This window comes from Nanorana parkeri, unplaced genomic scaffold, assembly GCF_000935625.1.
Source record: "Nanorana parkeri isolate BGI_ZX_2015 unplaced genomic scaffold, ASM93562v1 scaffold123, whole genome shotgun sequence".
NCBI lineage: Eukaryota > Metazoa > Chordata > Amphibia > Anura > Dicroglossidae > Nanorana > Nanorana parkeri.
In genome coordinates this window covers 1,377,848-1,394,320 of record NW_017306391.1, presented here as the reverse complement: position 1 = coordinate 1,394,320, position 16,473 = coordinate 1,377,848, and the positions used below count along the sequence as shown (strand labels likewise).

General features: G+C 40.4%; 1 protein-coding gene across 1 annotated transcript in view; it reads right to left on the bottom strand.

Annotated features, from left to right (window-relative positions):
• AIM1 (absent in melanoma 1) overlaps positions 1-15,393 on the bottom strand; it is a 106,039-nt gene extending 90,646 nt beyond the window's left edge. The window contains exon 1 of the mRNA XM_018553520.1: positions 15,153-15,393. Coding sequence (XP_018409022.1) covers positions 15,153-15,155 — 3 coding nt within the window. The 5' untranslated portion in view covers positions 15,156-15,393. The remainder of the gene's footprint in view (positions 1-15,152) is intronic.
• Positions 15,394-16,473: the final 1,080 nt, after the last annotated feature.

Genomic DNA, 16,473 nt, shown 5'->3' with positions numbered 1-16,473 from the left:
CAAACAACATGTCGATACATCTGCAAACATTGCAGGAAGAACTTGCCAAGGTGTAAGTGAAGCAAGTACAATATTTGCTTTGTTTATATAAGTACTGTGTCCAACTATGACCTGGGCCAGTACCATTACCCATAGAGTGCAGTGCTGGGCAATTCTGTGCATTAACTACAAATCCCAACATGCCTCTGCCTGTAACTGTTAGTCTTGCAATGCCTCATGGGAATTGTAGTTCCACAACAAGTGGAGTGCCAGAATTGCCTACCCCTGAAATAGTGGAATATACTTTATACTTTCTTTTTGGGAACAGAGGGTATTAGCCCAATAGTAGCCAATATACCAAACCTAGCAGCACTGTGGAGATCACACCTCATACGCAAGAGGAGGAATCAACACACACACACACAATGTAGGAGGGAAATAGCGCAAGAAACGTTCAACCTCCTCCTTGCTCCCCCACTGCGATGTGCATCTCTGCCACCACAATACGTATGTGCAGCAAATGTGTTATATGGTAATTTAACTCCATCTGCACAGAAACAAAAACTTTTAGGGTTCACTCACACATTTTAGGCCTCATTCACACTGCTAAGAGCCGGTCCGTACAGATCCGTGCGGCGTGCATGGCCATATCGGGCCGCTCCTGGGAAGGACAGGTGCTGCGTGTATTGTGCACAGTAGCCTGTCATTCTCTATGGGAGTACGCCGCCGTATGCTCCCCCAAACTGCACATCGGTGCTGGTGTCCATGCTCGGACGCAGACAGGATCCATCCTGTCTGCGTCAGAGTACGGACACCTGCCCCGGCACGGATGTGCAGTTCGGGTGAGCGTACGGCCGTGTACTCCCATAGATTAGAACAGGCTGCTGCGTAAAATCACACGCAGCACCTGTCCTTCCCGGGAGCTGCCTGATACAGCCGTACATGCTACACGGATCTGTACCGGCCTCAAGCGGCATCTCACTGAGTCCCCTGGGGCAGGAAGGCAGGTGTGCCTGCCGCCTCCTTTCCAGCCAGAGCGTCCTAGGTTGTTAGCTCTTTGCAACCTGTAGCGCTTTGGCTGGCCCGTTTACACCTAATCATTACGTTAACTACATGATATTGTGTAATTAACACACGTTTAATGTGTTAGTGTGCGCTGGCATTCATCTGCCATCCCAATGCACCTCCTGGCCGCCGTGCACTTCAATGTGCAGTACTACAATACCATGCATTGCCGTGTGGTGGAAAAAAGTAGTGCATGTGGCTGGGAGTTGTGTTGGGATGCCATTCAAATTAATGGCAATGCACCTAGTGAATGGTAACACAAGCTAGGTGCATTGTGCCATAGCGTATATTAATCGCACTGTATTATGCAATTAACGCTATGCGAACAGGCCATAAAGCTAATTTTTTTACATTTCTTTTTTTTTTTTCCAGACAAGAAGATCAACATTTCCATGAAGACAGCTGCTGAAGAATTATGGCTTAAATGAAAATCAGCTTTTAGAATTAAAGCTGACCTCCAGGCAGATATAATAGACACAGATTCATCCAGCTCTGTAATCACTTATACATTATTAAATGTATTTTTTAAATGCAAGCAGTGTAAACACCTGAATCTGGCCTGGTATCAGCCTATTGCACTCAGCTGTATAGCAGGACTGGGGTGTCAGAGAAGGAAGCAGTACAAGTAGCCAGTCAGTTCCTGTGCTGACAAGAAGCATGATGATATTGGGGATAAGCAGATTAGCAGAGAGGAGGAGCTCATCACTGTACTGCTTCTCCTTTCACTGTCCAGTAACAGGCTTGGACAGGTCCAGGACAACTTGGGCTCAGAGGAAAGCTACTTTTGACTGCTGCAGGGAGCCATTCCAGCCAGCTGACACTATCCCAATTTAAGACAACGTTGAGTACAGTTAGTTTGCAGTCCAGTACCTGGAACCTTAAGGCCCCTTTCACACGGGCTGATCAGGAGAGGATCCGTGCACGGATCCCTCTCTTGATCACAGCAGTACGGAGCAGATGTCACTGCTGTGACATCCGTGTCTGTACAATTTTTCCCTCCACCTTGTGATTGGAGGAAAAAACGGAAACTGCCGGACCACATGACGGTCTATGGGGAAACAGATGTAAACGGACATGTGTCCATTTACGTCAGATTACCCCTGATCCGGCACAATCCGGCCCGGCAAAACTGGCCTGTTTCTCTGGACCTGGCCGGAGGTAACCTGGTGCAAACGGACTTGCATTGGGCAGCCGATTGGGTCTGCCTGGAAAACTGACAGGTGAACCCAATCGGACCAGCCTTACGAAAGGGACCTAAATTTTTTGTGTCAGTATCCAACCCCCTCACTGTTTTACAGCACAGCCTGCACTGAGAATGCTTTGTACAGGTCACGTTTTTAATCAAGTTGAGACCTATCAGTTTAATAAGACTGAAGAAAGTAAGGCCCCTTTTACGCGTGCTTTCCGATCAGGTTGGCTTGTCAGTTTCTCATCCGTTCTGATCAAGAGGGGATCCGTGCATGGATCCTTTCCTAACCGGAACGTGTGAAAGGGGCCTAAGACTTTAAGATAAGTGCAGACAGCTTGTTTTTCATCCATGTACAGTATCAGCACTTTATTTCCTGGTTTAGATCTACTTAGCTGTCACTAGCTGAGGATCAGAATGAATGACCACATCAACAAATAGAAATTGAAAGTTATTTGTATTCCTTTCAATAGGTTTCTTTTATCAATGTGATTTACAGTAGCTTAATCATGCTATTAAAAGCAGAAATGACTGAACTCTTAGCCCCTATTCACACATAAGTGTTCCCCAGCTTGTTTCCCTATGCCTGACTACGCTCAGCATGCATAATCTAATTTCTAATTGTCTCTGTTCAACAACTGTATCGGTTGTTGTCCTATGCTGTATGCCCTAAGCTCAAGAAAGTACATTAGCCTTTTTTTGAGCATAAGCAGGCATTTTTGGCCCCATAGACATCATTGAGCAGTCCTGTAAACATATGACATATGCATTTTGACATGCATTTTTATCCTCCAGAACTGCTTTCTGTTGGTCAACACAAAAACACCTGAAGCTTAATATGCATGCAAAACACTTGTAAAAAGCCTTACAAATGCTCATAAATGCACGTAAAACTCCCCAAAAAAACCACAAATAAAATGCATCAAAAACTCCTAAAATACAGTCTGCTCAATGTGAATGCAGGCGTGGAGTAGCAGTTCTCACAAGCTTGAGAAGGATGCTGGGAAATTTCAAGCTGAGCATACATATTTGTTTGCACCCCTTATCATGCATACTGCAGCTGAGACGTTCACAGGCATTCGCAGATTTTTTTTCTCTACTGCTTAAGTCGCATCGCTCACTCCCCTTAGTGCCTGGAAGCTCAGCATTGTGTGTAGGAGACATAATGCTGCAAGGTACAATTTTTATACTCTGCAGAAGCCCTCCACAATAATAATTGACACACGTAATGTGGTGTGTAAATTATTAGTTTTCTCCTGGAGTGTGGTTTTAATGAGTATTTACCTTTGCGGTGCAGAGAGGTCCCACTGCAAGGATGTTTTTTTCTAATGCCCAGAGGGGGGCTTTAAAGTTAGACAAAAGGCAAAATTGTTTTTTTTGATACAGTAAGGAAGGGTTAAGATGGCCATACCCTAGTAGATTTTCGGTTGGAAATGTTTATTTCTGCAACGAACCCTTCTTCGATTATAGCTCGAATACCGCATAAAGCACATTCAAATGTCGATTTCGGAAATTGTTTGTTAGCCATACTAACCAACCAATTTTTTATGAACGCCGAAAATAAACCCCCTTTGCATATGTGCTGTGTTTTTGCTGAGATTTTTGACAAACTAAATCCCCACTAATTCTCTGATTTTCGTTCAGCCAGAGAAACATTTTCCAACCTGACCGATCGAAAAATTTCCATCACAATATGAAAAACAAAAATCGGTGAGGTACCATCAACTGTTAGATTATCGTTCAAAAGACTGTTTGTGTAGGATTTTCAAACAAAAATCGCACAGTGCATGGCCACCATTAGTTCTGGTGACCACTGTCAATGAGACAGAAAATGAGGGGAAATCCAAAATTTAAGCCTGGTCACCATAGCTAAAGTTGAGGGTATATCAACCAATAGGTATGCCAATGAGAACTGTCTAAGATGTGCACATTTCCTCTCATTTAACATTGAGTCTCAAGCACGGGATGGGAAGTTTCTCATCGGGACACAAACAGCAAAAAAATCACCTGATAGGAGTGTGAACCCTTCACTACTCATCCAAATAAAAAAGTTTTGCCTATACACATACAGTACTTTACCTCAATTTCTATATGACATATATAAATAAGATAGTCGTAGCATTAAATTATGTTACAGCCACATCTTGCCATTTACAATATGCAGTGTATGTACAGAAAATAAAAAAAGTACTACAAATTGTTGTTAAAGTGTTGGTTAAATATTAATTCATTGTTGTTCAGTGGTGGGCAAACTCTAAAGAAGCAGTGACTGTAGCATGTACTAAACCCTGAACATGTGATTATAAACAGCTGGCAATGTTTATGTCCAAATACGCATTTCATAAATGGAATCAAGCACAATAATTAGTAAGGCAAAGTGCAAAACATATTGCACCAATACTTGCACATCAACAATTTATGGACAGTTCAAATGATCCTCTTTCACTTTTTTTTTTGAGGTCATTGCCGCAGACACATTTGATTGGGCATGACAATATAAAAGGGAATGTTCTTACGTAAAGACTAGTATTCAAAAGTGTATATAAAGTGAACATGAAGTAGAAAAAAATTACCTAATCCAGCAGTGTCAGGCACATAGCAGGCACTGCGTGCATTGATAGGTCAAGTGCCTGGTCCACCTCCACCTTTTTACATTTCAGTGTTGCCGAGTACAGTTATAGACATCCTCAATGGCCAACAGTGAGGCTTTTGAGGTGGGTGGTGCACCTGACTTGCAACCCATTGAATCAAGAAGTATCAGAACATATTTAGGGCAGATAGGGTACACAACTGAAAAGAAACCTGACAGGTAGACTCCTGAGGGTGTGTGCTGGTTTAGGCAATTAGTTCACACTTTAGATTTGATTTACAGAATACAGGGAAGGAGAGAGGGAAGGTGCAGAGTATGGACAGGGCCCACATTTATGAGATCATCACCTGAAATGGCTACTTTAGATGACTGTCAACTCTTGTCTTCAAGTAGCTATGAGAGTCACCAATATTGGAGCTGACTTTAAAACTTGTTGTTTGTTGTTAATGTTATCCTCATTCATTTGTTACAACTTAGTAAATCATTGACCTGGAGCAAACATGTAGGCAGGGAAGTCTGAAAAGCCTCAACTCCCATCCTGCATACGTATTCCAGGTCATTGACCCACTAGGTAGTGAAGTCAGGAACAAAAAACAACCCCAGTGTCTAGACCTTTTATAAGAGAAGTAAAGCCAAACCTTTTTTTGGCTTTACTTCTCTTCTGGGTCACAGGAATACATTTACTAATGTAGTCCTGTGACAAAAAGGCAGTATATAGCGGGCCAATGCCCACTATGTTCTGACAGTGCAGAGCTGCAACGGATCCTGACAATATTGTCAAATCCACCTGGCTGGCTGATTGACAGCTGGCTCTGCCTCTCTAGAGCCAAAGCCAGCTGTGCCCTCCCCCTCCACTGTCTGTCCCCCCATGGAGGAGCAGAGGGGAGGGGGGTATCCCAGCAGGGAGCAGTGTCATCGCTCTCTTCCGGAGGACACTATGAGCTCAGCGATCAGTGGTTATGTCATTGCTTAGCTTTCGGCATGTGATAGCTGCAGTGTCCCACGCTGGCTTTAAGTATTGGGAAGAGTATATTGTACTCTCCCAATACTTATCTTTTAAAAAGTAGACAACAGTGGCATCTTCCATATTTCTTTTTTCAGTTCACAGGAACCAGTTGTTCACTGACTTCTTAATAATAGTTCTGGTAGGCATGGCACATCTAATGCAACAAAATCCTCCATGCCTGCATCTTTAGGGAGCTTGTTCCAGCCTTAAAGTGACACTAAACTCAGGAGTTAAATATTAAAAATGCATTCAAGTACCTTAACTATTACCAAAAATGTATCTTATTTTTGTATCAGTCGGCTGTAGATCCTCAAATCACCTCTTAATTCCTGCTGACACCATCCTTCCTTCTGGAGGGTGGCTACTTTTGTTCCCCATGGTCCCTGTGTGTGTTGTAAAGTAGCCACCGCTCCAAGCTCACCCCCGTGATGGACTTCAATCTCATATTTAGTTAGCTAATTTGTATTGAACTTATAGCCTATCACAAGAGTGAGCTGGAGGCTAGACTTTTTTTTACCAAGAGAATACTTTTACATCTTTAAGCCCTCATTCACACCTATACTCTGTGCGTTTAGGGATTCCTGCGTCAGGAAATTGCGATTTTCTGCAGCAGCAATCCCAAATCTGCTGTTTACAAGCAGCAGCTATGTTCCATTCAAGTTAATGATCGGGTGACAGTGGCCGCATTTGAAAGTGGCAGAAAGCTGGCACCCCGCATTTAATTGTATGTGATACGATTACTTGTGGTTAGGGATCAATCAGAATCCCTGGACGCACAATGGATCGTGACACTTTCTGCCAAATTCAAATGCAGTTGCTGTCACCTAATCATTAACTTGAATGGGTGACAGCTGCCACTTGTAAATGGAAGATTTGGGATCCCTGCTGCAGGAAATCAAATTGCCTGACACAGGAATCCCGGTGTGAATGTGGACTAAATCCAGTGGGCAAGGTGAACATTAAAGTGGTCTTCCCTGGCTTACATGTATCATCTATAACAGGTATCATACAGTATCTTGAAGCTGCAAAGAGGTCTTTTAAAAGGTAACTGATCAATCAAAATACCAACGTTAACAGTTACTGTTTTGCTCTCCGCCTTAAAGTGTCTGCTTTCCAACGGTTATAAATCTTCTCATTTTTCTCATATTACACATTCCTGAACACTTGCTCAGTTATTCAGTGCAGGTATAATATCATACTGTGTTTTCAGCGATTCACAGCTAAAAATATGATACATGATGGCAATGTAACTCTAAAGACCATATTATTGTTTATGATTCACCAATTTGTATTTTTTTTTATTAATTTGTTTTATAGAAAATATTTATTATGCCATTTTTAAAACATACATGTAATATAATATTTCGATATATGTATATATTAAATTAGTCCATGCTAATAAATACAAATCTATAAATAAACAGTAAGTAACCTAGATGATGTATAGACATCCATAAGGATATAATTGTAGCATTTTGTAAGGAGTTAATAGAGAAATTAGCATGCACTGGAAAGTATATATTGAATATGTTTATTTTGCCCAGATATACCCTTTAAATACTCTGTTTGCCCCTATTGAGGGTTGTTTCCTTACTTCCTGTTCTTTACGATAGTAGTCAAACAGGAAATGCGGGGAAATCCCACAAATGGGGAACCCCTGTCAAGTTTTTATAGTTGTCGGTGTCCCAGTTGGTGAGATTTTCCCACTCCATTTGTCTTCGTGACCACTGTCTCCAGGACAGAAGTGGGGGTAAATCCAACATTTTACAATTGTTGAAGGAAAGTCTTCCAATATGAACACATTTTTTTGGTAATGGGTATTCTCCCAAACAAGAAAGCAAGAAAAACCCTGACAGGGGTATTAAAGATTTTCTACTCCAAAGCTAGCAACAAACTTTTGGCTTTAGACATACTTTAATGGCATAACTTGTCGAACATAAAAATTATATATATACATACTGTATTAAAACTCAGGATCTGCTTTTAGAAGAAAAAACTGACAAGTTATGTAAATAATTAAAATTACTCAGTGTAAGGCCAGGCACTAAATGTATTTTCATTGTGGCCATATCCTCTGCAGATTTCAATTCTACCACTGTTTATAATGTTGGGTTAAAAACTTGTGCATACCTAATCATATACAAAAAATGACTAACACATATCTGACTCTGAGAATATCATTGTCAACGGAAGACAATGTAATCCTATAATCCTGATGATTTAATATCTCAACAAAGATGTTCACTCAAGCCAAAAGATTTCCAATTAATTCACTATACGTAATGACAGAATACTAATGCCTTTTATTTGGTTGCTAGGCATTTTCTGAGTGAGTGTACATATATGAAAATGTAATTCACTGTGCATTAGACACTTTAAACCCGGTGACACTAGCAGGATGAGACAGTAGTGGGTACAGTAACTTCACACATTTACCACAAGATGAAGGATCTACTATACAGGTGCGTGCATAAAGTAAGAGCTGATGCATATTTAAATACAAAAATCATCAATTTAACACAGTAGCTCTTCATTTTTAAAGTTGAGGTCCAGGCAGGGTCCAGCTCCGGCTCTCAATACATAGCTGAAATGCATGCATGGGAACTCTTTTACCTGCCAAAGGATTTGTATTTCATTAGACAGCAAAGCTAGATTGGTAACCTGACTTTTGTCTACTGCAGTTAAGCAATTCAACGTAAACATTCCCCAACCCTATCCTGTGACTGGACAGTGTAGGAGTAGCAAAAGACTGATGAACTCATGTCTCCTCCCTTTCTTCTGTAAAGTATATGTTTGCCGCACACCTAATTGGCTCTGGTCCGCTGCTAAAAATTAGATTACAGGCAACTGATATAAAGAAAGATCCATTACTTACATTACAATAAATGTAATAGTTTTTAAGGTATACATTCTGATGACATTTAATGTATACATATGATATGGAGCTCAGCTTTATGATCCATTCACACTAGGATGATCGGTTGGTAATGCATATTATGTCATGTGCATTGGGTTAAGGCAGCCCATGCCAAACATTTCACATGGATATTAAATAGTACCCAGTGCAATTTGTTTAAGCAGTACACTGCAACACGCAGTAGTGAGTCACCATGCCTTGCCTTTCACTGCACCAAAGTTGCATTACGAAAGTGCTTAGAGATGTCATTAAAATAAAACAGCACCACAGAGTAACCTGCTTTACTGCAATGTGTGAAAAAAGGCCTACAAAAGAAATGGGATGCAAAAAGACTATAAATATATTTTTAGAACAAACTAATTTCACTGGGAACTTCATTGAAGACTCAGTACATCCAGAACTAATATTTCAGAACTGGGTAGGTTCCAATAGACTAAAGAACTGGCTCTATATCCCTCTGGGACTCCATTGGTGGGGTCTGCTGCAATAACTCCCAACTCTGGCCCCCTCATCTAACACAGTTTCACACTTTCTGCTGGAACCAAGGGGGCTTAATTCTGTGTACTGTAAGGTAGGGTATACATGCATCGGATTTTGGCCAGTTCCATATGAACCGGCTGAAATTCGCATAGTGGATACCGCTGTCGGCACCCTTCCGCATGGCATCTCCCAATCAACAGATCGAAGGATCATGATGGAATATTCTTGGCCAAATGGAGCTAGCAGCTCATCAGCTACAAGCTCCGTTCAGGTATTCTGACAGCAGGGGATCCCTCCATCCACGCTTGTAGCATTGATGGAGGAATCTGTTATAATATCTATGTTCAGCCGGTAGGCTAAACGAAGAAAATATAATTGTGTATAGCCAACTTAATACAAAAGAAAAATCTAATGCAAAGTACCATTGCATGTGGTTAGCCCTGGAAATTCTACTGCTGTAATTATGCTGCCATTTTTCTCCAGACATATTATCTAAAAATAATTTAACTGAATACTTCAATGCACCAAATAATTCTTTTTTTTAAACTATTAGTCACGCATATCAGGTTTCTGAATTATACGCCATCAGATAGCTCAATATCTACCTGATCAGATCACAATAGTAGCAGTGCAACAAATGCACTAAGAACGCACAGCAGTAAGGTTGGTTATGTTGCTTATGTTGGCACATACACTCTACTACAGATTAAAGGATACATGTAGCTTTGTTAAATAAAAAACAAAATCAAGGTAATGTGGTTTCTTATGTTTGGTTAATTTAATGCAATGAATGCCAAGAGCCATACAATGAAAATCTCTACACAGGACATACCTTTAGTCGCCCATCAGGAACCATGTAGAACAACAAATGCAGTTAGCTGATTAGAAGCCGGAGAATGAAGGCATCACTAGCATCATGTTGGTTATACATGCCTCAGCTAATCCATGCAAGCCAATCATAAGCTTGCCTAAAATGCTAAGATTTCAGGGATGACTTGTGTTAGGTAACACTTTCCACATAGTTCAGTGCATCTTGCATGTCCCTGCAGGTGTCTTAAAGTGAACCTGGTAGGATATAAATATGGGAACCGACCTTGATGACAGTAGAAAAGCAGCTGCTGGCTGGTCTGTATGCACATTTCTATTCTTTGTCTTGTGCTGGTGACCCAGTGACATAGGGGAAGAGGTAGAGCAGCAACAGGGGGCAACACAGCCAGGGATCGGACACTCCTGGAAGTGTCAGAATTCTGTGAAACTTTCAATTATTAAAACTTAATTAAAAGGGAAATTCCACCTTTTGACAGAAAAAATTATAAATGCCCACGTCATAAAAGAAAACATGTGCATTTTTTTTTTTTGCATTAGAGCCATGCATAACATGGATTTGTGGGCGGAGCCACACACAGCCATGACAACATTTTAAAATGTAAACAAGCCTGCAGAGAGAAAAACCCCATGATGCTGGTTAGGGCTGGAGGGGAGCGGTGGGATTGGGATCTGACCATGTTTCACATTATACTAGACATGTGCACTGCCAAAAAATTAGTTTTGTTTCGTTTCGTTTTAAATTCTGATTTGTGTTATTTCGTTTTTCGGGATTCGGGTGTGAAAGTCATTTCGGATTCGGAATTCGGACGAAATCGTTAGCGGTAGTTCGTTCGAACGTTCGTTTCGTTTGCGTTTCTTATTCGTTTCGTGCATTCGTTCATTCGTTTGCAGCAAAGTGACATATGAGGGGGTAGTTTTTCTTCAACGAACGAAACGAATAAGAAACAAAAACGAAACGGACTTTCGAACGAACTACCGCTAACGAATTTTGGAAATGGAAATTCGGATTCGTTTGCATTCGTTATATCTGTAATTCGGAATGCGGATACATCCGAATTTCGATTCGGAACGAAACGAATCGCACATGTCTACATTATACCCAAAATATAGGTGTAATATGAAACATGGTCATAAAGTAAACTTAGCCTTTAAGATAAAGAAAAGTGCAAAAAAGGGAATACTGTTTCTATCAATCTTGCGCTACTGCTACAAGGTTTTGATTAGAAAAACAGATCTGGTAATTAAAAAGTCAAATATGTGACTACAAGCAAATATGTTACAGTTATAATCTGACTAGGACACAATCTTCACAAAGTCCACAGACTTTATGTCTGCATTATCTCAGCAATATTTAGCAAGATCCTGAACAGAGATATGTATGTACCCTTAGCCTTCAGTAAAACACCCAGACTGATCTAATATATACAATACTAAGACCACTAGAGGCGGTTTAATTAAAAAAGAACTGGGCACTCATATTCTTCAATTATATTGTTCATATGCCTTAATAATACACCTCTGAAAAAGCCAAAACCTTAAAAATGGGTGATCTGTTTACATAGCAACTCCACTTCTGGGATAATTTTTGGCCCAGGACACATAGCATCTAACAGGGTTATTCACAGAAGGGTGAAACGTATGTAAAAGAGAGGAGAAGTGAAAAATGTATGCCAACATTTAATTTTTTTTGTTAATTTTTAACTATTTAAAGGTGCAAGGTGGTAGAAAAAACTTGATGGACACGGACATCCGTTCTGATCAGGAGGGGATCCATGCATGGATCCCCTCCTGATTGGACCATTTGTAAGGGACCGTAAACATTTGTCACAGGAACAAGTTTCCCGATTAGGAGATTTTCCCCTCTATTCCTGTTCTGGTGGCAGCTCAAAATTTTGGATTTTCACTCACATTTACAGGGCTATTCACAAAAGGGTGAAGAGTTTGGAGAAGGAAGGAGAAAAGAACAATCTAGGACAACACAGCTGATTTTGAAAACATTCTCCAATTCAGCTCACTTTCTGGTTCAGCTATGTTGTCCTAGATTGTTCACTTCTCCTGTCTTCTCCAAACTCTTCACCCTTTTGTGAATAACACTGTTAGTCCTTGTGACAATGGTCACCATGACAAACAGCAGTGTGAATCCATCTAGCAGGGACACGACCAGCAGCCAAAATAGTAGATATAAAAAGTACATAGCTCTATTCAAACTGTCATTATGCACAATTAGTTAAGTATGTAAAAAAACAAAAGGCCACATAAATTATACTGGTTGTGCATTAACTGCTCAGCAACACTCCTCGCCTGTGGCTACTTTTTGTTTAGTGACTAAGCACAATAACACTTCTGCCTTACAGTACTGGGGGTTTCCAGTTTTAACCCTGGTCAGGACACTATCTGCATAGAGTTTGCATGTTCTCTCTGTGCTTGTGTGGGTTTCGTCCGGGTACTTCGATGTCCTCCCACACTCCAAAGACATACTGGAAGGTTAATTGGCTCCTGTCTAAGTCGGCCCCAGTATATGTATGTGTGTGCGTGTATGTATGCATGTGAGATTTTAGATTGTAAGCTCTTTGACTGATGGTAGGGACTTGTGAATGTGCAGTTATGTAGAGTGCTTTGTAAATTGTCAGCACTATATAAATACCTGTGATAAATAAATTAAAAAAAATAACAATCTACTGCAGATCCTCCAACATGGCCTACTCTAGAAGATATAAACACTCTGCTCCTGATTATCTTGCAGTCTTTAATGAAGCTTATCCGAGCTTGGTCATTTAGCAATTGGGAAGGTTTTTCTTGGATATCAGGTAAGATTTATGAGAAAGGCATAGGAGGTGATCAGGAGCAGAGTACATTCTACCGATTGAAGGGAGCTATATTGGAGAGCCTGTAATTGGCCTTTGAACTCTTCAGCTTTACAATAGCCATAAAGCTAGCCACAAGTGGAGACTTGACCATTTCTGCACAACTCACTAAATATGTAAAGTTCCAGTTTGGGTTGAATTTCCATAACAACAACCTATATCTATAAGCAACATTTACAATAGCCATATACAAAATGTGTGTAATATCTGTTTGTGAGTATACTTAAAAGGCTTACTTAAGAAAATGGTAGTTAGAAAAACAAGCAAATATGGTTGTCCTAGGTATGGGCCATATCTAAAATACCTAGGAGGTATCTGTGCTGCTCATTCTATATTGTGCTGGAGGGACAACAGAATCTTTCAAAATGGATTCAAAAGTTGATTCATGTCTGCAACCAAAACACAGACAGGACTACAGGTGTGAACCTGACAAAGTGTAAATTTCCACCCTCCCTTGCTACATATAGTAAGCAAGTGTGTAATCTCACAATATACCCAATCACAGCTCAATTATCTCATTACACTACTACTTGGGTGTTGTGGTTTGCAACATATCATTTTCCTTTGCATTATTATTATTATTATTTAGAAGTTGTGTTTTACTGATCATAGTATAGTTTTTGTTATACATATATTGAATGTTTACTAACATCTACATGGGTGTTGTGATTTGCAACATATCATTTCCCTTTGCACTATTATTTAGAAGTTGTTTAGAAGTTGTGTTTTCCTGATCATAGTATAGTTTTTGTTATACATATATTGAAAGTTTACTAACATCTACATGTACTTGATAGATTAGGTGCTTTTATTAAGGGTGGATTGCATATTAAATCAGCAATGAAACAAAGGCAGAGTTTGTTGGGGAGTAGGGAATCTACTCTATCATTATCTATTTCTGTAACAATGCAAACCAATCTATTTCTGTAATATCATGCAAATCAAAAGTTTGGCAAGTCTGCATGACTTGAACTGCTTGGCACGTCGCACAACAATGCAAAACAAAGGGTATCCCATTATTTTATCTGGGGCCCGTACACACTTATGCGACACGCTTTTGCGCCCACGCTAGTGTGATTTGTTGCATGTTTGTTGACACATGCACATCAATGGCAATCCCTTTCTTCTTTATGGTGCCTGTTCACACCTATGCAACATGATGCAAGGTATGCATGATAATCACACTGCTTCTTCACAGCAGCGATCTCTATGGCTAAGCCCATAATTGGGTGAAATGCGTTAGGGAAAGCAGACCTGAGGTGGGACATTCTGAGGCTGTGAGACTTTCAATAAAAGAGTTTCAGCGAGTTGTTATGCAACATGACGCAGTACAATTTTTAGAAAGATGCAGTTGTTTCTTTTGGTGCTTCACAGTGAAATTTTTGCCCCATAGACTTCAATAGAGACACGTGAAAAAATGCATAGAACATGAACTGTTGTGTATTTTAGTGCATGACAGCAAGCCCCCCTAGCAACCTCTATTTTATTTCAGCCTAATTGGCCAAAACAAAAATACAATACAATAAAAACACACATCAAAGATGTGCTAAAAATGCATAAAAAATGTAGACACACAAATGTGAACAGAGACTTAGAAAATGTTCCAAGTGCTTCTTTTGATGTGACAGTGTGTAAGCCCCATAGACTCCAAAGGGATCTCATTGCATGTATGTAACATGCATTTTCATGTGTTTTAGAGTATGACAACAAGCCCCCACCTCCTAGCAACCTATACTTTACCTTTATTGGCCAAAATGAAATGCACAATGCATGAAAAACGCACAACAAACAAAAATGTGCTAAAAAAGCATTAAAATACAGATGTACAAGTGTAAACAAAGACTAAATGGACGGGTCTTGGTGGGGCAATCCATGGTGGGTCTTTGGAGTGAAACTGAATGCATTGGTGATGATATATTTGACTCATTCCCAGTTAAACTGTCTTAGATCTACTGTCACACTGTGTTCCTAATGTTATGTGAACCGTTCCCATAAGGAGCACATTTCACATTTTTCTACTAAATAGCACTCATCACTCTAGGCAAACAGATACTGGTAGGACAAGCTGCACAAGAAACAAAGAGCTATCTGTATTCGGCATATAGCAACAAGACACGAAACTTCATCTTCTGTTTACAAAACTACAAAGTCTTCCTAGAGTCCCTCATCACAGTCCAGCCAGAAAATGGACCTCAAGCAACAAGCGTTATGGACACACCGATAGATTCCTCACTTACCATGGCAAACTGTGTGGCTGGATCTCAGAATGAAGAGTAGATTGAACATCAAACAACGTAAAGCCACCAATTGAGTAAAATAGGATCCGAGAGACAGAAAATTATGTTTCTTTCCTCTAAAGCAATTTCCAGCTTATTCTTCTATACAAACAAATTTTCCTCCCTTCTTCACAAAGCCTAGTTTAGCACGCAACGGAGTCGGATGACACGGTGTGGAGAGCTAACTTCAAGTTTTCATGTACTTGCCTCTTGTGTACCTGTGAGTCTGTCAGTGACAAGGGTTAACTAGGTGTGAGCATGGTGGGTGTGCCAACAAACTTCCTGACAAAGCTTCTTGGACAAGTACAGAGTCGTCATTTGGCAGAAGATGTAGAATGTGTCTAACCTAATTACTGGATTCGGAGCGGAGTTATCGAAAACATGACATTACTTCATTGATAGAAGAAGTGAACTCTAATAGAAGTGCTGATGTCAGCTATATCTCTACAGGATCATTACTTGTATTTCAAATATGTGCACATGCTACTTCCGATGTTGTGTCGCAGACAGAAATCTGTCTGAAACAATTCTGCAACAGATACAGTCATGGCCAAAAGTATTGGCACACCTGCATTTCTGTCAGATAATGCACCACTTTGCGCAGAAAATTGTTGCAATAACAAATGTTTAGGTATTCTCATGTTTATTTCTTTTGTTTGTATTGGTATGACACAAACAAGTGGAGAAAAAAAAGCCAAATCTGACACATTCCACGCAAAACTCCAAAAATGGACTGGGCAAAATTATTGGCACCCTCAAGCACAGCCCTTGGAAAAAATAACTGAAATCAAGTGCTTCCTGTAACCATTAATGAGTCTCTTACACCTCTCTACAGGAATTTTAGACCACTCTTCTTTCACCAACTGCTCCAGGTCTCTCAGATTGGAGAGGATCCTTTTCCCAACTGCTGTTTTGAGATCTCCCCACAGGTGCTCTATGGGATTTGGATCTGGACTCATTGCTGGCCAGTCCAGTACTCTCCAGTGCTTTGTCTGAAACCATTTCTGGGTGCTTTCTGACATGTGCTTTGGGTCATTGTCCTACTGTAAGACCCATGACCTCTGACGGAGAACCAACTTTCTGATACTGGGCCCTACATCGCACCCCAGAATTCTTTGGTAGTCTTCAGTTTTCATAATGCCCTGCACACAGTTAAGACATCCGGTGCCCGGAGCAGCAACCAACCCCAAAACATCAGTGAATCTCCACCATGTTTGACTGTAGGAACTGTATTTTATTCTTTAAAGACCTCATTTCTTTTTCTGAAACCAGTAGAATGATG